This window comes from Amblyomma americanum, chromosome 11 (assembly GCF_052857255.1).
Source record: "Amblyomma americanum isolate KBUSLIRL-KWMA chromosome 11, ASM5285725v1, whole genome shotgun sequence".
In the NCBI taxonomy this organism is placed as follows: domain Eukaryota; kingdom Metazoa; phylum Arthropoda; class Arachnida; order Ixodida; family Ixodidae; genus Amblyomma; species Amblyomma americanum.
In genome coordinates, this window is record NC_135507.1 from 109,053,294 (window position 1) to 109,074,803 (window position 21,510).

Below are 21,510 nucleotides of genomic sequence, written 5' to 3' on the forward strand. Positions count from 1 at the left end.
CCACCATAACCAACAGAAAACCAGTAGGTGCACTGCTGGAGCCAGTGTAACCAGCAAAGAACCATCAGCTGGTTAGCCAGATCTTTATACCAAGCATGAACACATACTTGAGGGGGAGGACAAAAGGCATACATAGCACGACATGGCCGATCACCCTACATTCCCCCTACAACAATATGCACCATGGCCCATTCCTCTAAATCCCCACCTACAACAATATGCATAGTCGTAGAACATGTACAATTTTGCACATACAAATATCACAAATATTACAATTGTAAATTACCAATACATGCTAAGATGAGGAATAAAATAAAAACGGACGTATCCAGCAGTGACAAGCAACTATTTTGACAAAGCATAAGTTTATGAGTTATAAAAAACAGCATTTCTATAACTTTTTTTCCTAAATAAGCGCTTGCTTGAGTATTTATAGACAAGACCTTTCTTAGAAAACATAGCGCAAAAAGGATACGGACGACACAGAAGTGGACAGGACAGGCGCTAACTTGCAACTTAATATTTCGAAAAGCCACCACGTCTAATATATATGAGCCGATCACCACAATCAAGCGATGAGCATGCGCAAAGAAGAGCACAATCAGGATTACAGCGTGTGAAAAAATAAGCAAAAAATTTACAATAAAATAACAAAATGAAAGCACGGTGCCGGGGGAACACTGAAAGAAAAGAGAAGAAACATCGTGTACTGAAACTTACTGCAAAAGCGCTTTACAAGCTTGTCAAGGTTAAGAACCAAACAAATAACGCGGCAAAAAAGGAAGATAAACAGATCGACTCGACTCTACACTCGTGTTTTATACTTCTGGTTTTATCCTTTTTTCTGTTTAGGTCTTTCTGTATTTTTTCATATACATATATTTCATTGTTTCCTAGTTTCAAACTTTTTCAAGTTTTTTCATTTGATTATGTATAGTATCACAGCCCTTATCTGTTTTTGACCTAAATTTCTGCTATCTTTTACTTCCATTGCCATGCCCATAAATGTAGTTTCCCCATTGTCATTCTGTCTTTCTTCACCACGTGCTTGTCTCAGTGTGGAGCCTTGTACACTCCCCTCATCTTTTAGTCGATCTGTTTATCTCCTTTTTTGCTGCGTTATTTGTTTGGTTCTTAACCTTGACAAGCTTGTAAAGCGCTTTTGCAGTAAGTTTCAGTACACGATGTTTCTTCTCTTTTCTTTCAGTGTTCCCCCGGCACCGTGCTTTCATTTTGTTATTTTAACGTAAATTTTTTGCTTATTTTTCACACGCTGTAATCCTGATTGTGCTCTTCTTTGCGCATGCTCATCGCTTGATTGTGGTGATCGGCTCATATATATTAGACGTGGTGGCTTTTCGAAATATAAAGTTGCAAGTTAGCGCCTGTCCTGTCCACTTCTGTGTCGTCCGTGTCCTTTTTGCGCTATGTTTTCTAAGAACTGTTACCAACTAGCCCAAACCAAGCTACTGTTACAAGACCTTTTATTTGGGTGTTTGAATTTAAGAGAATGATTACCTGGTACAGCGTGGTCCGAGAACCTGAGGGTTCCAGCAGAAACCAGCACATACCAGTAGATTCCCAATAACAATTTTTCACCTGGAAGTCGAACTTCAAGGAGAATGGAATGCCGGTTCGAATATAACTCAGAATTCAGGCTTAACGGGAGCGTCCCCAAGTGGCGATTCTCCGCGGGTGGCCGGCACGTTGCGCATGCTTCGCATCGAGGGCGCGTATCACGGACGTCGTCCGCTGCACAAATCTGGTCAATATTTGTGGAACTCACCTGTGTCGAATACTTTCGTCCCGAGTACACGAAGCAGCTAAGTGCATAGGACGTGTATGGCTATGCGGTGATGGCCAGTAGAAAAAAAAAAAAGCGGTGCTGTCCACAGCAAGCATCTGCTACAATTAACGCACCGCTGTGCCCAGTCTTTCTTTCCTACAGCCATTTCGATGATAGGTAAACTGTCATATACTGTGTGTAAAAAGTTGTATCCTTGGTTCCGAGGTCAATGCCCGGCTCTAACTGCTAGGCCTAATTGCGAACCGACGCGCTTGCCCAGCGCAGTGCAGTTCCCGCAGCAATGCATTCGCTACGGGAACTGCGTCAAAATAAAAGCTGGAACGATTTTTTTCGTCAAAATTTGATTTTCCAGCTGAGAAGACTGCCCGATTTTTTGGACGTTTTCGCGGTCCCCCGACACTCAAAATCACTCGGCGACTATACATATTTCAGAGTGGTTCCCAAGACAAACGCAGCAGGATGCGGCAGAGATGACATTGGGAACTCTATACGATCGCGGCAGCTAGCGCGGAGCAGGGCCAATGGGAGGGGCCTGCCTGCTTTTATAGGCAGACAAAATGGAGGGCTGAGCTATTAAAGTACTATTATAGTAAAAAAAAAATTCTGCCGGAAAAAAATGCTAATCAGAATATACTGGCAAAAAAAATGCTAATCAGAATATACTGGCAATGAAAATGTTGCCAAATCTGTTGAGCAAACATTGAGCCAGGAGACACATCTGCCACCGATCTTCTAATGGCCACCTGCTGCTGCTCTCCCTTCCAGCCATTTTCTCATATCTGCTCAGGCCTAGTGTATACACACATGACCATCCTGCTAGGTCTGAACAAAGCCCGCATTACATTTTCCCATGTAACAGTCTTATCTATGACCATAAATACATTTGCGGAAAACAGCTGGGGCAAAAGTGAAAAAAAAAAAAAAGAAAACAGGCATGCCACCTCAATGCAACTCACAGCTCCATTCTAGTAGTTCCTTTCAGCAAGGCTGCGATGAGTGCTAATGATATTCTGACGCCGTGGAATATACTGCTAGTATAAAAGTGCGCATGCACCAAATGCTATTTCAATATGGGCCATAATATACTCTCTCATTACATACACAAATTCCTGAGTTTAGCATGCGTGACTCTTGCCTAAGCTAAGACTCCTTCAAAAGGAGGCACACTTCGAAGCAGGACCTCCCGCCTCGGAGAGAATTCAGTTTTGTTAGTAGGTTTTTCAGTAAGTCCACAGGTCATAAATAAAGCGTCAAGCTTTTGTTTTGTCTCATCTCATCTCATTAGAGTGACAATTCCATTGCTCCGAGATCTAAAAAGAAGCATCGGTTTGTTGACAAAAAATGTTTCCGTTCTAAAAACCAGATGGAGCCACTAGGCTGAGGTTAGCCAGCAGGAAAGTATCGGGAATGCAGCTGTCATGAATAATAGGACCCTGTGGAGTTGCAATAAGTATGAAGTGGTAAGAGGGATCTGGAAAGGGGTGATGGTCCCAAGCCTGACTTTCGGTAATGCGGTCCTGTGCATGAGACCAGCTGTTCAAGCAAGGTTAGAAATCAAATAACACGGTGTAGGGAGGCTAGCTTTGGAAGCACATTGCAATACACAAAATCAGGGGGTACAGGGTGTTAGGGGATGGGCGTCGTTCGAGAGCAGAGAAGCTAGCAGTAAGATAGCGTTTGAGGAGCGATTGAGAAAAATGGGGGGAAAAGCAGTGGGCTAGAAAAGTTTTCGGATACCTGTACATAAGGAATGTTGATATGAAATGAAGAAAGCGGACTAAAAAATTGACAAGCAAATATCTGGACAGCAGTATGATACAAGACAAAAGAGGCAAATCACACAAAAAATTGAACCAATACTAAAAAATACTGAACAAGAAATAACAAAAACATTTAAGCAAAGATGAAAAGGCAAACATGAAAAATAATGTATACAAATCATAACGGTCCCAGAAGTGTTACATAGTAGTGCAAGTAGAAATAGGAATATAAGAATACAACGCACAGCAAACACACTAATTACACATAAGATGTCAATAACTACAATAACTTATGAAATATAACCTTCAAGAGCTATTCTAAAATTATCAGTGCTAGTTTCACTAGTAAGTGATGCAGATAAGTTCCGTTCTTAGCTGGTCTGAGGAAGGAATAACTATGAATAGCTGAATGCGTTGCAGTGCGGAATGTTTACTTTTTGGCGGTAGTTAAGTCAAGACGAAATGTATGGTGGCGGTTGGACCCAAAGTGTATGCAAGTCAAGTATGAGTGGTGATAAAATATTTTATTACAAAGACACAGGCGGGATATTTTGCTCTGGGTGGACGAGAAAGCATTTAACTCAGTGGAAACCTCAGCAGTCATGCAGCATTGTGGAATCTCAAGTGGAAATACTAAAAGATATCTGTAACAACTGCACAGCTACCATAAAGTCAGCAATAAAACACGAATTGGGTACTTTCAAAAAAGAGTTAACCGCATTGCTACTAGCCAATGTTGTTTCCTTTTCTTGATCAATGTCAATCTGTTCCATTTCTGTTTGTTTGTATGTACGTACATCCGTTCACAAAATGAATATATACAGTGCTGTTGCGCTATAGTATGTGCATTGTGGGTGTGTAGTGCGACACTGCCTTGTTAAGTTACTCAGGAGATGTGCTGCAAAGCATGATCAATGACTTAGACAGACAGCAGAACGGTGGGTTTAAAAATAAATATGCAGAAAACCAAAGTAATGTTCAACAGTCTCGCAAGGGAACAGCAGTTCACAATCGGTATCGAGCTGCTGTAAGTGGTAAAGGAATACGCCTACTTAGGGCAGGTAGTGACCGCAGATCCGAATCATGAGAGTGATGACAAGAAGAATAAAAATGGGGTGGAGCGCATATGGCAGGTTCTCTCACATAATGAATGGCATTTTACCAATACCCCTCAAGAGGAAAGTGTACAACAGCTGTATCTTACCGGTACTCGCCTATGGGGCAGAAACATGGAGGCTAACGAAAAGGGTTCAGCTTAAGTTAAGGACAACGCAGCGAGCTATGGAAAGAAATATGATAGGTGCAATGTTAAGAGACCGGAAGCGACCAGGGAGGGTGAGGGAACAAACACGGGTTAACGACACCCTAGTCGAAATCAAGAGGAAGAAATAGGCTCGGGCAGGGCAAGGCAACCAGCGGTCTTAAAGGTAATGGAGTGGATTCCAAGAGAAAGCAATGCATAGCAGGGGGCGGCAGAAAGTTAGGTGGGCGGATGAGTTTAAAAGAAGTTTGCGGGGATAAGGTGGCCACAGCCGGCAAAGGACAGGGCTAATTGGGTAGACATGGGAGAGGCCTTTGCCCAAAAGTGGCCGCAGTCAGGCTGATGATGATGATGACGGACAACAGTGGGAGCAGTAGGAATGCCCTCATGTTAGTAACACTGGCAGTTATTGTATATTGTTTAGGATGCATCAGGCTGAGCGATTTTGTATTGCTACAAGGGTCTGCGTGAGTGTGACATGCCTGGGATTCCAAACTGATGATGCATATTTAAGCTGCGGATGAATGTAAGTTGTGTACAATAATATTTTTAACTATGCTGGTGTCAGTGAATGAAAAACTGCGGCAAATGTACCCCAGTGTGCGACTTGCCTTAGACGTTATGTGATCAATACTATGTGTTTTCCGAGACAGATTACTGGCAATGTGAACCCCCAGGTATTGATGTGATGTTACACTTCCTAATAGAATATTATTAGTGTATAGGTAAGACTCATCATGTTAGCACGTGCCGTTGTTGTACAGAATACAAGTCTGATGTCATCTACAAGATACCGCTCAAGTGTCAAGTGTGGGCGTGTCTACATTGGGCAGACCGGCCGTTGTTTCAACGAGAGAGCAAGTGAGCACAAACGGACCATAAAAAGCAATGAAAGGCGGAACCTCCCTGATCACTTTGGATCCCTGGTCCGCAATCTTTACAAATTGCAGACCGGTGCTGGAAGGGGCAAAGTCATCGAAGCATTTCACATACAGAAAGGAGGGCCCACGTGCATAAGCACTTCGTCGGTCAAACTGGATATTTTAGATGGCCATGTGTAGATCTTGTCATTCCATCTTATCATGTTCGTAAAACTTTTCATGCCTTGTTCTGTGAGTAGCGATTCTCTAGCTTTTATGCATAAATGTAACCTTTTTCTATATTTTTTTCTTGTTAGCTTGTCCTGGCTATGATAACGGACTGATGGTGATAATGTAATGGCGTATAAAGGTGGTGTTTTCTGCAATAAACTCAGTTGGTAGTAGGCGCTCTTCCTGTCTCTGTGTCTTCCTGTGTTTGTTCGTTTGCGCCATTCAACTTTATGATGAACCAACTAGCCCAACAGCAAGTACTTCTGCAAGAAGCTAATCCCAAGAAAAAAAAAATGATAATCTCTAGGATTTTGATACTGGGCTTGTTCAGTGAAGTCAAACATTAGAAGGTTGATTTCGTTGTGGCTGGCCAGCGGAGTAATACAGGACACTGTGGCCCAGTGTTAACAAGTGCTGTTTTCTGAAGTTCTATGCTACAATAGAAATTAGACAAGACAAACCGGGAAAGCACGCTTTTCCCGTATACCCGGTTTTGTCCTAGCATAGCATATTCATTCCATCAAAAATGCACAGCTAACTAGCCTACTCCATTGCTGCCTTGTAATACAGACAGTTGAGCTAGTTAGTCAAGCACCTGGGTAAACAACAGCAAAGAACGAGAACCACAAGCACTGTCCTTCTGGCGTTGTGTACACATTCTCATTAAACCCTCAGTTGTAAGTAACGCAATAATCAAATGGGATATGATCCTACAGACCATCTTGATCATAGAGGTGACTGTTACAAACACACACAAGTCAATTATGTAATGGTCACCAAATCACTTCTGCAGATCCCTGACGCAACAATGAGGAGAAAAGAACTCATTTGTATTGGCCAAGCCTAAAGATATATTACCATTTATTTGGGCAGGTCTTTAAATTTTAGATAAACAAAGCCATGTTCTGTGGTGAACAGTTGCCCTATCGGTGCATTACACCACATGTCTAAATACGTAATTGTGATGTCGACAAAATATTTCACAACACTTTGTTCCCTTCAGTGCCTGTTCTGATGTGAAGAGAATGAGTGTGTCGAAAACCGCCTTCATGATGATGAACAGCAGCCCCGACAGTGCACATGCATGCATTAGCCGGCCAGTAATGAACTGGTCCAATGCAAGATTATGCTCTCACATCAGGTGCCCCACTGCTTCCTGAGGTGTGGCAGGGTGAACTTAAAGGGTATTTAAAGGATGCCACTTCACAAACACCCTTCAGCAAGAATTTTTTTTTAATGCGCTTTGTAGGAGCCCACTTATCTGCAGTCAAAATTTGAATTTCAGCACCTGCGAGCCTTTGCCTTCCCTCTTGTCACTTTTTGCACACTGAAAGGTCGGCACTCCTCTGCCAGCCCCACCAGCCTGCTAACCCACTGGCCATGGTAGCTGCATGACACCTGAAAGAATCTCTGAACCAATCTCTTAACTGACAGAGGCAGGAGAGTGAAATGGAGGAGGGTGCAAGTATGCGAGGATGCAGTGATTGAGTGGGTTTATGTACTCTCCTCAGAAGGTGCTTCAGCACGTCTTTAATGATTGAAAATAAATCAATTTCGCCAGCATCCAACTGCCATGGCATGCGCCTAACATTGTTTCCAGCATCAACAGACAAAAAAAATGAGTGCATCCACTGATTTCTTCAAAAAATAACCAGAGGCATTTCCAACAGCAGTGCTAAGATATTGAGCACTTTGAACACCAGGCTGTAGAGAAAATGAGCAGAAAGGGAGTAGCACCATCCTCTCTTCCTTTTCTGCTGTAACTGTGCACCTAACAAGCTCGGAACATCAAGCTTTCGGGAACGACTGTTGGTTCCCCTGGTGTGCACGAATAGAGGATGGGAAACCCACCTTTTCGGGCTTCACCCATCGGTCCAGCTCCATCAGAGTGCCCTTGATTTCATTCCGGGTGTACTGGATCTCAAAGAGGATGCTCTCAAACTTGTTCTGCAAAGAGGCCAAGTTGACACTGCACATAACAAGGAATGGGTCCGCAAGCCTTTTAATTTTAAACAACAGTCGTGCACTTAACGCAAGACAGTGTCTGCCAGCATTTGAGCTGAAATGATGCCAAGACTGGCAACTTTTTCCTTGAGCAAACGTATCACAGAAATGCTCCCGAAAAGTAATGTCCCACGTACAGCTTTTGCAGATGCAGATGGAGCCAAGTCCTACTTGAAGTAAAAGAAAGTAGTCACAGGCAGGGCCAGTGCATTCTGCTGACACAAATGACCAGTTTCATTCTATGCTTCACTGCAAGCAGAAGCACAGATACATAATGTGCAGCCCCTTTTCAGATGGCGCACATTTAGAAAGTCTTTCATTTTATTGTAACTCTCGTTTTGCTGTGGGGATTGCAACATTGATACCACTCAGAAAATGATTACGAGTAGCTCCCGCATTTTTGCCTGGGCAAACAGTATCATGCTTTTGATGTGCAAGTTTGAAACAGTAACTCGTCTGTTTACATTCACAGATTTTTTTTTTGCAGTTTAACCCTTTAAGAACTGAGGATTGGGCGAGTTGGTTGTGTTCGTCTCGTGTGTCTTCGTGTGTCTCGTCTCGTCCTCTGTGTGTGTTTTTTAGCGCTGGTTCTTAATGCGATATAACCCTTTAATCACACTTTGGCAGCGATGGCGGCGGTAGACAGACATGTTTCTGAACCCCTTGTGAATTCTTGCCCTCTCACATACGTGGATCACTTATCTGCATGTTATCATTTTCCGAGCTGCTGCTATCCACGGCCTGCGCAGTGATGGGCATTCAGCAAAAAGCCGGGTGCACCTGTATCATGATTTTCCGCCCCCTTTGCGCAATCAACGGGAACTACCGGAGGAACCTGCGACTGGCGAAAAAATCTGGAAACCACACACTTTGGCAGCAGCGACGGCGGAAGACGGACAGGTTTCTGAACCAGTTGTGAATTCTTGCACTGTTACAGTTTGGTCAGTCTTTGCTTTCTCTCGATTGCACTACCACATTGCCTGAATTGCCGCTACGCTGCTGCTGGTGTTTTGATTCGGTTGTGCAACTTGCTAGGGGGATTGTGTTTACAATGTTGACACACGTAACATGACAACTGATGGCACAAGTCTCGTGTGCACTGAGCTGCTTTCTCCCAAGGATCATGTTAAATGCATGGAGTGTGACAACCAGTACCATCTTGGCAAATGCTCTGGCGTAAGAGGCGGTGTTTAAATAAGGGAGTCATCTGTATGTGCAAGTGCTAGGGTGAGGGGAGGAGGATACCAGGTCAGGAGCTCGAAGGGCTATCCTCGCCAGCATCAACTAGAAGCCCTAGGTCCTTTGTTACAAAAAGTCGATGAAATTGAGGCAAGTATTGTCCCCATGCCCGAGAAGTATGACGAAATCCTGAAGGCTGTGAAACGACAAGATGAAGACATAAAAAAGCTGAACACGTGCGTTGAAAGGCCAGGTGCATATGAACAGATAGCGAAGCTCCATGACACAGTAAGTGACCACGAATGGCGAGGAAGGTGGCTGAACTTAGAAATTCACGGTGTTCCCAAGACCAATAAGGAGGATTTGCTCAGCAATGTTAATGAGGTGGCGAAGATAATCAAGGTCCCTGAACTCACTGACGCGGCGGTAGGAGCAATGCACAGATTTCCTGTGAAAGGCGGAAAAGAGCCGGGTATTACTGTTCAGTTCCTGTAGCAATCAGTGCGTGATGACTGGATATCAAAAAACAAGGCACTGAGGGACACTGAAGCATCAGTGTCTATAACTGAGAACATGACAAAGGACAATAAAGGGCTGCTCTCATCCTCGAAGAAATGGGCAAAGGAAAACAACTATCAATATGCTTGGCACAGGAACAGGAAGGTTTCTGTACGTAAGGCAGAAGGCCACACTGCCTGCTTGATAAGGTGCCGGATGACCTTGCAAGCTTTGTGATGTAGCTCTTAAATGGTTATTTATTAATATGGCTGAAGTTTACCAGTTTCCTTGCGATCCTACCTATGTTAAACCGAAAACAGACTGCACATTAACAGTTTTTCATGTCAACACACAGTCCGCTCAGAAAAAATACGAATTGTTAATTGAAATGTTACAAAGATTCACATTTATCTTTGACATCGTGATGCATACTAAAACTTGGTTTACTAATGATAGTGATGTTATGGTATTACCTGCTTGCAATTCTTTTAACCTAAACCGCTGCGAGAACAAAGTTGAGGTGTTTTTATTGCGTTTCGTAATGTGCTCTCTTGTTATATTTTACTTGAGCTTTCAAGCACAACATGTGATTTGAGACACTGACAATCCAGCATTCAACCAATGTCATCTGTGTTGTTCACTGCCCACCACATGGCTGTGTACAAAATTTAATTGATTATTTAGAAGGAGTGTTTGACTATGTTTCCTGCAACCAATACACACTCATAACGGGGGTGACATCAATATCCACCTTCTTATAATATCAACTGTGAAAACGTAGTTACTAAGCACACTATCAGCAAATAGCATGATAAGTGTAATAAACTGCCCTCCACATATCACGGCATCAGCATCGTCCATACTCGATCTGTTCATTACAAATTTGGAGCCCTGCATCATATAAACAGGAGCAGTAAACAGCAGTAAACACCCTTGTTTCTGCCAGCGATGCTAGACTAACCATTAATGAGGTATGTAAATACCTGTGTGACGGCTGTACTGGGAGGGTCTGTACTGCCTGTTTCCTCGATGTAGATTGAAAATTTGGTGAATTTATGCCGTGCCCTGTAAATTGCACAACTTGTGCACAGACATGGTCAAAAAAACAGTTTCTGTGCCATGCTATAAGTATGCCCATTGCAGTTTACATTTGCATATTTTCAAAGCTTCGTTTTTTTAACTCTTTTGGCTTTTTCTTATGGCTATCGTTAATAGATTGCAACATACCGTATCTCCGAGATCATGGCATCAGTGAACGCTTCAAGTTATGATTTCTTGACACCTTACGAGCTGAGCACCCGTTATAAGCCAAAAAGCGGTAACATTTCATTTCTGCGTCTGAATGCTCGATCAGCGCGAAACAAAAGTGATGATATACGTGCTTTTCTTTCCAGCTTTAGCTTAACATTTGACGTTGTCATGATCTCTGAGACATGGTACGAAAGCCACTCTGCTGTTCTCAATCTACCTGAATACTCCACATTTTTCCTTAACCGGAGCTCTAACTAAGAGAGGTGGGGGGGTTGCGATGCTGTCTAAAACGTTTTTAAAATGTGAATTACTTGACAATTTCTGTGTTGTAACCGATGACTACGAGGTGCTTACCCTAAAATCTGATTCCTTGCTTTTTACTGTCACATAGCGCCCACCCAGAGGAAGCAGTAACAAATTCCTCCATTTCATAGACGAGTACTTCAGCTGGGATCATAAATACACACTTATATTAGGCGGAGACTTGAACATAAACTTGCTTGAAAATTCAACACTTCAACAAGAGTTCTACACTACACCAGAGACCTACGCATTGTTCAATAGCATAAATCAACCAACACACATTACGCCCGAAATATGATCGTTACTAGACACCTTCATTACTAATGCATGTGATGAATTGTCAATATCCGGTGCACTGGCAGCTGATCTTAGTGATCACCTGCCAATTTATTTAATTACAAATCTCACAGTCCCCCCTAACAAACCTGCAAAAAGGTCTGCTATGCATGTTCAAGACATAACCCTGACTAGTTTACGAACGTTTTATGATAAACTGTCGCAAGTAAACTGGAGCAGCGTCTATGAGGAAACTAATGTTGATGACGCTTATGGTATTTTCATTTCCACCTGCAAGCAGCTGTATTGTGAGTCTTTTCCATACAAAACAAGAGTCCGAGCTTCGAAGGCGCGTAAGCCGTGAATAACTAAGGGATGCCTAAAGGCGATAGGAATTAAGAACATACTTTTTAAGCGCTTTCTTAAAACAAAAGATATTGACGATCTGAAGAAGTTTAAGGCTGCGAGAAATAAAGCTAACAGTATCAATCGGCAAGCCAAAAGAAACTATATGAGTAACCAATTTAACGACGAAGTAATGAAGCACTCAGATATTGTTTGGGGGAGGCTCAATAATTTGCTGAACCTAAAAGAGAAGACTGTAGTAGATGAAATAGTCACACATGGCACTCACTTGTCCAGTTCTCAACTAGCAGACGCTTTCAATAATTTCTTCGTGCCCATTGCAGAGGGCACGCAGCCCAACCAATACCTCAACAGCACGAGTAAAAAGGTTAGCGAAACCGCGTTTTTAGCCCCTGTTACAACTAACGAAATTCTGTCGGTCCTACAGTCGCTGAAAAATAGTAAAAGTAAGGACATTGACGACCTCCAAATATTGCCAGCGAAGTACACATACCACATACTTGCACCGATATTAGAATACATAATAAACTTGGCATTTTCCTCGGGAACTTTCCTCAAAAAGCTACAGATTGCCAAGATTACCATAATTTTTAATGGAGGAGACGAAAATGATTTCTCCAACTACCAACCTATATCGATCTTGCCAGTTTTTTCGAAATGTTTTGAAAAGCTTCTACAAGTGCGCATTGCAAACTTTATTAACAAACACGTAGTCATATCAGCTTCCAAGTTTGGTTTTGTTGCAGGAAAATCAACAGAAACAGCATTACTAACCATGAAGGAAATTATATAAGAGTCATTTGAAGAAAAAGAACTAACTCCCGGGGTTTTCGTGGATTTCTCCAAAGCATTCGACTCCATAAATCACAAAATATTGCTACGGACGCTGGGAGGACGACGAAGTGGTTGGTAACGAAGACGACGCTGAGGTGCGCGCTTGTGTGCTGAGAGTCTTCTCCAAGCCATCGGTTCCTTGCGTAGCAGGTTACCTCTGCTCTTTCTACTGCTGCTTCTAGCCGCCACGTATCATTGCCGCCACGTATCAATATTATTCCTTAAACTTGAGCGCTATGGATTTCGTGGCACATTCCTTCAGCTTTCAATAACATATTTAGAGCACTGCCAGCAACGGGTTTAAATTAACAATTCTTCATCGCACTTAAGATCCATTCATTCTGGCGTGCCGCAAGGCAGTATTCTTGGACCTACACTGTTTAACATCTATATTAACGACATTGTGAACAATGACAAGAGTGCTAAATGTATAATGTACGCAGATGACGTCGGTATATTTTTTAGGGCTAAAACAGTTAATGACTTGACATTAAACGCTAATGATACTCTGTGCAAATTGGTCGAATGGAGCGCTGAATCTTTATTGAAAATTAACGCTACCAAAACTAAAGCTGTACTTTTTAGACCTAAACTAGAACATTTACCTACACTAACGCTTGGTTCTCAAAGCATTGAAAGAGCGGCGTCAGTAAAGTGTCCACGTGTGACACTGCAGTGCAATCTTTCCTGGGACATACACATCGGCAATCTGGCTAAAAAACTTGCAAAATGCGTAGGCATGTTACACAAAGTACGCTCTTTACTACCTCTGAGTGTTAGACTTCTAGTTTATAATGCACTATTTTTATCTAACCTTTCATATTGTCATCTGGTGTGGGGTACAACAACATGGTCAAATACATATAGGTTACAGAAAATACAGAAAAAGGTTATTCGTATCATTGCAAATGCCGTGTTTACTGCTCACACTCAAACTCTTTTCGCATCATCAAAAGTAAATCCAATTAACGACCTATATAATTTATTGCTAAGTAAACGATATGAAAGAAAATGGAAAAATCATGACGCATTCTTTGATGGCACAGCTAACTTATGGCCCAAAGCTAATTACTACCCAACACGTAACAACGACGTCTGGTATATGCCATCCTTTCGTACTAATTACGGTCGTCAAATGCTCCGACATATAATTCCAACATTTCTTAATCAGCACAATGAGCCCTGAGGACCTGATGATACGATTTTTTTTCTTGCTGCTAGTTTTCTCCTCCTTTCTCCCTTTTTCTTTTCTTTTTGTTATTCTTCGGTTTGCATTCTTCAATGTTCCGGAGCGTTTCGTGTTAATTCTGCCGGCTTCACTTACTTATTATTGCAAGAGGATGTCCACTAATTTTTTATTGAATAAGACGTTTACCTATGCACTGTAGTCTTTTTTTTTATTGTTTTATCCATGTTCTGTTGCTGCCGGTTTTTGTGTACGGGGGTGCACCCCTATGTCAAGCCAGTCATAGGCTTTTTGGGTGCACCCCTGACATTCCTGATGTTGAAATAAAGGTATTTGTACTTGTATCATATACCTATATACATTATTGTGCACAAAACCCTGCAAAACCATAAAAATGAAATTATCTCTTCATTTTGAAACATTAATCAAGCTATAATTGAAAATTTTCATCAGGAAATAACAGCTGCTATTTGGGACGATGCTTACCATGCAAGCACCGCTGATGAGTTGTACAATAGATTCCTTGCAAAATTTAAGTGTATTACGATGAATGCTTTCCTCTAGTAGCCAGAAAAAATGCCACAAAAGCTCAAAAACCTTGGGTAACAAAAGAATGCCTGAGCATGATGCGTAAAAGAGACAAACTCATCGCAGAATTTATGCATATGAAGGAAGTAAGCGATTTGGCAAGATTCAAAAAGGTAAGGAACAAACTGGTGAAAGCACTTCGTAAATCAAAGCAACGCTACTTAAATAACCTATTCTCGCCTACAAAAATATCCAGACCGGAAAAAACGTGGAGGCAATTAAACTTACTCATGAACCGCGTCAAGTCACACGACCTGTAACTAGAAATAAGCATAAACGGTGAAGTTCTGTCAGGATCTATGCTTACAAACCCTTTTAACAAATAATTTGTGAACTTAATATCTGAAAATGCTAACCAAGTCGACAGCAATTACCTCCCCGATTTTGACGAGCAAAGTATTCATTTCCATCCCGCTATAGAGGCAGAAGTATTTTCATGTTTTCACTCCCTGCGTAATAAAAGCAGTGTAAATATCGATGGTCTCCAGCTTAGACACGTTAAATTTGCTCTGGACATCTTGGCACCTATTCTGGCATATTATATTTATAACCGCTGCCCGTGTACTGGAAGCTTTCCTCAAAAGCTGCAAGTTGCAAAGAGAGCATGGTTCATAAAAGCGGAGACAAAAATAACCTTTCCAACTATACAACCATATCAGCATTATCAGTATTCTCCAAAGGTATAGAAAAATTATTTTATTCAAGGATCAGACTTTTCAGATAAATTTCAAATTTTCTCTGAAGCACAATTTGGATTTCAACATGGAAGGTCAACTATTCACGCACTTCTTCAACAGAAAGAAATCATACTAGATAGCTTTGTGTCGAAACTACTGACACTTGGTATATTTGTCGATTTCTCCAAAGCATTTGATAGGCTTAATCACACTATACTACTAACTAAACTAGAACGCTAGGGCTTTCGTGGTGCAGCATTAGACCTAATAAAAAGCTATTCAAGTTTTCGAACTCAGTGCATAGAAATAAACAAAATGAAAACCAGATTCCTGCCCATAAAAACAGGAGTGCCACAATGTTGTATCTTGGGACCGCTACTGTTTAATCTATTTATCAAAGACGTTGTAAACATTAGCCCAGATGTCAAACTCGTAACACACGCAGATGACACTAGCCTTTTGATTACTGGAGCTAACAGCTAAAAATTGTTCCATACAGGTAACACTGTATTAGAATGCTTACATGAATGGAGCTTACCTAACTCACTGGTTATAAATACTGAAAAGACGAAAGCAACTGTATTCCGAACGCGAAATAATGCACTTCAAAATACGCCACACTTACTTCTCGGCATTGCTAAAATACCCTGCATGAGTGGTGTGAAAATACTTGGAGTAACATTTAACGAGCACTTTGCTGAAACATTCATATCAATTCACTTCTAGTTAAACTATCCAAAAGCTGTGGTATAATGCACAAACTCAGACACCTTTTACCTCAAATTGCTTATATACAATTCAATCATCGCCAGTGACCTGACACATGGGAACTTAGTATGGGGCACTACAGCACAAACAAACCGAAATAAGATCGCAGTCTTACAGAAAAAAGCTATCTGCATGCCCTATGACTCACCAAGTGTACATGAACTCAAAAGTTATAACCGCAAACTGCTTGTATGATGGTTTATGGTTTATGGGGGTTTAAAGTCCCAAAGCGACTCAGGCTATGAGCGACGCCATAGTCAAGGGCTCCGGAAATTTCGACCACCTGGAGTTCTTTAACGTGCACTGACATCGCAAGTACACGGGCCTCTAGAATTTCGCCTCCATCAAAATTCGACCACCATGGCTGGGATCGAACCCGCGTCTTTTGGGCCAGCAGCCGAACGCCGTAACTACTCTGCCACCGCGGCGGCTACAAACCGCTTGTATGAATATACCCTAATACTTCATTATATCAAAAAAAAAAAGGCTCACAGCAGATTACTTGAACAAATTTAAAAACTAACACCAAATACAAAAAGAAGACCACTGCGGTACATACCTCCATGGCATCTTCCCTTCAGTCGAACTGCATACGGGCAGCAAAGACTCAAACATCAACTACCATATATGTTAAATGAACTTCATTTATAGAATATTCACGCTGATTCACTCACACCACATGTTTGGAAAATTCACTGCCTTACCTCATACAGCCTTCTTACAGCTATAACCTAGCTGTATTTCGTCTGATGATTCTCTCTGCTTATACATTGCCATATATTGATGTATTTCTGATGTTCAAGTGTGTGATATGTATTTTTCAATCTGAAGCATATCTGTTCACATGTGCTGTAATTGCAAAGCTTGCTTGTTGCTAATGCAAGCAACAAATAGTTTATTGAGAATGCTAACAACAGTGTTCCTTTATTTAAATTTTTATTCTATTCTTTTTTTTTCTCCACTAAACACTCACGTATAGTTTAAACTAATTTTTTGCCTTAATGCCTATGCTGCTGCCACTGTACATTGGGGCATAGTTCTTCCTAAGCCAGCAATTCTGCTGGCTTCTCCACCGTGCTCCAAGCAACTTCTACTGGTGCTCAATAAAGGATTGATTGATTGAACCCCACACTGTACTCGTCATGGGAGATTTACCAATGACTGAGTCACACTCATTCGGCTTAATGTTGTGCCGCTCCCACTGCCAAAGGTTGGAAATTGCGTTGTATGCAATTTTCAACACTAGAGGGTAGTCTATGATAACTGTTTTGCAACCTTATTTTGTGTTTTAAGCCTGAAAACAGTCATTTTCGAAAAAAAGAAATACCAAACAATTTGGCGATCTCGGTGCATTTTCGGGGACTTAACATGATGGTTAAAGTGTTCAAGAAGTGTGGCCTCAGTTCAGTGCTTTCTGAAAGCTTGGTGGCGTTCGATGAGAGGCTTCCTTTCCGGCTCATAAGGTGCCCACTGAGGGCATCAAAGGCAGGCGAGGGATATTTGCTGTGCCATATAAAAAGTATCCGAGTGTTGCATTTAGACGCTGACAAGGAAGGGGTTTACTCGCCAGCGCACTGCAAATTCCCTTGGCGCCACTGCAGGAAATGGCTGCAAGCAACCCTCTTTGTGTAGCACTGCTCATGACGTTTGTTTTATGGCATGGCCTCACCATCATTACACCGCTCTCTGGGCATTAAAGAGTGTGGTCTGACACCACTGAAAAGCACTTTCTGCAGCTTCCTGCAATGAGTACGTTGCATTCTGAGTCTCCTTCGTGAGTGCCATCACGTGATGGCACAATGTTGTGGGCTGCATTGGTCAAGTTTGATAGTACAGCACATTTCTCGTTATGTTACTTGCGCCCGTTCTTGTGCCCTCCTCGTTCCTCATCCGTGTTTGTATTATTTTGCGCAGTACCTTTACTCGATACGTTACTTGCTTTCTTATTCCTCAACGAATCAAACCATGGCACATGCAATGCTGCGGCCAATGGAAGCATGTGCCATCCCAGCACAAGCATCCTTGGGGCTACTGGAGCAACTGGGAACTCCCACTTTTGTGACCATAAAGGTTTCCTCTTCTCAACTAACTAAATTCAACACTCAAATATTCACAAAAATGCCTAAAGCTCGAAGACACCCACCAGGCTTGTTTGTGCTACGAATTTGTTACTTAGCCTGTATTGAAGAAAATCACAGGCCATCAACCAGCGTCAAAAAAACATTTAGGGAGAGCTACACCGTTGCTTCCAATGAATCAACAAGGTGGAGGCATGTGTGAACAAGGGAGCCATGGTACTTCTGAAATGTATATTTTTCTTCTGACATTGGTCAGTAATGTGGGAGCTTCTCCAGCTGTCTTGCCTGACCACACTGCATGTCGCCAAACCATCAATTATCAGCTATTGCGAATACCAGCCTTTAATCTGGGCAGTGTCGCCAGCGCCAATAGGATTGGGAGGGAATCTCATTCAGAGCCCCCATGAGAAAAACAAACACAGTAAACACAAGTGAAATACCTTGCTATTCCAGCAAGTAGATGAGCATATGTCTCACACTGTCTTGGGCCAGGAGGCACAAATTTGTTTATCGGCTTGAAAAAATGTAGGTGAGGACAAACATGGTCTCTGCTGGTCGCTATTCATTATAGAGCACTGGATCAGTGGCCAAAGATGCAAGCTAGGCAACTTAACTCCAAGAGCAGCGGCCACTGACCTTGTTGAGGTCTTCCTTGAGGGCGTCCACGAAACGGTCGTGATAGTCGCGCAGAAATCGGTCCATAGCCTTGAGCTGCTCGGCGCGATAGCTCGTGGGACGAGTCTTTCCGAGCTTGAAGGAGCGGCGCAATTCATCCAGCCGCTGGCAGAGAGACCAGCAGTGTTACGCGGCTGGACTAAAAGGTCGGTGGGAGATGATCAACATACCTTGGAGTAGCTGCTCGCCATTTCGTCACCGCCACCAAGGCCCAGAGCTGCGTCCAAAGAAAGAAAGCATAAGTAGAAACGCCGCTGTCCCCTACGAAGGCTGCCGGAGCACGCGACTAGTTGCAAGTCTTTCGAAAGAGTAAAGGGAGAGGAGAGTTCGAAAGGTCCGCCGCGTCGAGCGAAAGTTTCTTGCGCGCTGCGAGGGAAGTGTGCAAGCGAAATCCCGATCGGCCACTCGCCTGGCGACAATAAAAGAAGGGAAAACAAAACGCGGTCGCCAAGCCACCATTCCCCCCCTCCGAAACGATATTGTCGAGGCAGATATGGCATGCGTGCGGACGCTCCGTTGAAGAAAGTGCCGCGCCAGACGGCAAGGCCGCCGTAACCTAGATCGCGTTCTTTCTAGACCGAAAGCAATCACAAGAACAACACGCGTCACGAGCAGTCCGGTTACCGCGAGACACGCCGACTCACGTAGTACACATGACGGTGAGTGAACTGGCGCACGCCCCCCTCACCTCGAGGCGATTCCGTCGGGTGGAAGACGACGATCACCGGACGTTTCGTTCGACGGCGCAAACCTCTTTCGCAAAAGTGGCAGTTCAGTCGCGCACTTGCACATTGGCTGCCGCGGACGCGTGTACTCCCAGATACAGGCGGGCATGCGACTGAGGCAACTGACGAGAACGATCGAGGAGGTGGAGACGTTTGTTTGTCACTATTTTTAATCAGCGCTGCCGGGCGCTGCAGCGCCTCGCGGGAGCCTGGCGGCCGACGTCAGCACTGAGAACACGCGCGTTTTCAAAGGCGGCTTGAGGCGTGCGCGAATCAAGGCCACCAACTGACCTCCTCTGCCTTTTCCCCTAGGTGGTGGTGGAGCGAAAAAATCAGCGACAAATCATTCTGCAACGAAGCGCACGCAGCGGCGGTTGGCAGTGCCCTGCCTCGAATGGCTCGAGCTTTGCCGTCGCCGAGATGCTCGTTTAGCGGTGCCCGTACGTGCTACCTGTACAGCGCTTTGTTTCGCCACAGTACTGCTGCTACAGTGATACGACGCGGCGCCGTGCTGCACGTCTCATCAGCTGCAGCGGCGACCGGTCTCTTCGCTATTCTCGTTTTCTTTAACGGTGCACCGAACAAAAACGCTCAACATTGATAATTTGATACAACTCGCTGGTATCAAATGAACTTGTGGTAAAGGAATATTTTTAAGAGAAAAAAAAAAGAAACTGCGATAAAGGACGCAAGACCAGAAGACACACACAGACTGTCGCCGGTTCTCCTGGTCCGGCGTCCTCTTCGTTTTTTTTTTTTTTCCTTGAACATGTACCAACTCGCCCAGCAATTCACGCTTCTGAAGGAATATGTCTATTTAGGGCAGGTTGTGACTGCTGATCCGAATCGTGATATAGAGATAACCAGAACAAGAATGGGGTGGAGCGCATATGGCAAGTTCTCTCATATCATGAATGGCAGCTTACCAATATCCCTCAAGAGAAAAGTGAACAGCTGTATCTTACCGGTACTCACCTACGTATACGGGGCAGAAACGTACGTGAAGGCTAACGAAAAGTGTTTAGCTTGACAACGCAGCGACATGAAAATAAAAATTATAGGTGTAACGTTATGAGACCGGAAGAGGGCAGAGTGGGTGAGAGAACAAACGCGGGTTAATGACATCCTAGTCGAAATCAAGAGGAAGAAATGGGCTTGGGCAGGGCATGTGATGCGAAGGCGATTAAGATAACCTCTGGTCATTAAAGGTAACGGAGCGGATTCCAAGAGAAGGCAAGCGTAGCGGGGGGCGGCAGACGGTTAGGTGGGTGGATGAGATTAGGAAGTTTGCGGGCATACGGTGGCCGCAGCTGGCAAAGGACAGGGTTAATGGAGAGACATGGGAGAGGCCTTTGTCCTGCACTGTGCGTAGTCAGGCTGATGACGATGATGCTGAACTTTGTGGCGTATTTTTGTGAAGCAGTACACTTCGGTGCTTAGGTAACATGCACTTCATTTCTGAACGCTGTGTTTCTGGAAAAGAAAACTGGATTTTTCTTTCCCGCTCATGGCAGTACTTATGTACGAGGAAAAACGTGCGTGAGAGAGACAGCGCCTTCGCGAACTCTATTTCTGGGTCGTATGCATTAAGCTGCCCGTTTTTTTTTTTTCGCAGCAACCGCGCCAGCGGAGCTCGCGACAATGCGTGGACATCTAAGCGGCCCCCGAAGACATGATATCGACGACATCGACAAATAAGGCAGTTTACGACGAGTAGAGAGCGATGCCCCAGCGACGCGAGCAGCCTCAGAAAAGGCGGAAAGCGACGTCTGCCACGTAATTAATGGCACGTTCGTCCGAGCTGTGTACACACTTCCTCGCCGATCGCTGGAGACGGTAACGTGAGCTGGCGGTAGCCTGCCTTCGCGGACCTTGGCCGTCCTGACTTTCCTTTCACGGGTTTCCTCGTCGTTGTCGCCAGGCGCGCTGCGCGTGCTCCGAGAAGCAAGCGCGCCGCTGCGGTATCTAACAGCCGCCGGAAACGACGGTGAGAAGTTGAAAGAAAGACAAGAAAAAAAAAGTGCCGGTTAAACTTGGAGGGGGGACGCGTAGCCACAGAACGCTACCTCCGGCCGAGTCTACACTGCCCGTGGCGTTCGGCAGGAAACCGCGCCATACAGTCGTCTGCTGCCGCCGCTACCTTTGCACCCCAATTAAAACTACAGAAAGAACAACTGAAAAAG

The 21,510-nt window shown here is 43.7% G+C and overlaps 1 protein-coding gene across 4 annotated transcripts in view; it reads right to left on the reverse strand.

Moving 5' to 3' along the window:
* The window catches only part of Aldh-III (Aldehyde dehydrogenase type III), a 106,779-nt gene extending 87,204 nt beyond the window's left edge, over window positions 1-19,575 (reverse strand). Inside the window, exons 1-4 of one of the 4 annotated variants that reach the window (XM_077644263.1) lie at window positions 19,291-19,575; window positions 18,773-18,819; window positions 18,564-18,707; window positions 7,771-7,866 (exon numbers count right to left, since the gene is read on the reverse strand). In XM_077644263.1, coding sequence (XP_077500389.1) covers window positions 7,771-7,866; window positions 18,564-18,707; window positions 18,773-18,793 — 261 coding nt within the window. In that variant the 5' untranslated portion in view covers window positions 18,794-18,819; window positions 19,291-19,575. Of the gene's footprint in view, window positions 1-7,770; window positions 7,867-18,563; window positions 18,708-18,772; window positions 18,820-19,226; window positions 19,251-19,290 lie in introns of those variants that run through there. The other 3 variants (XM_077644266.1, XM_077644264.1, XM_077644265.1) reach the window with 3 other exon arrangements.
* Between the last annotated feature and the right edge of the window lie 1,935 nt (window positions 19,576-21,510).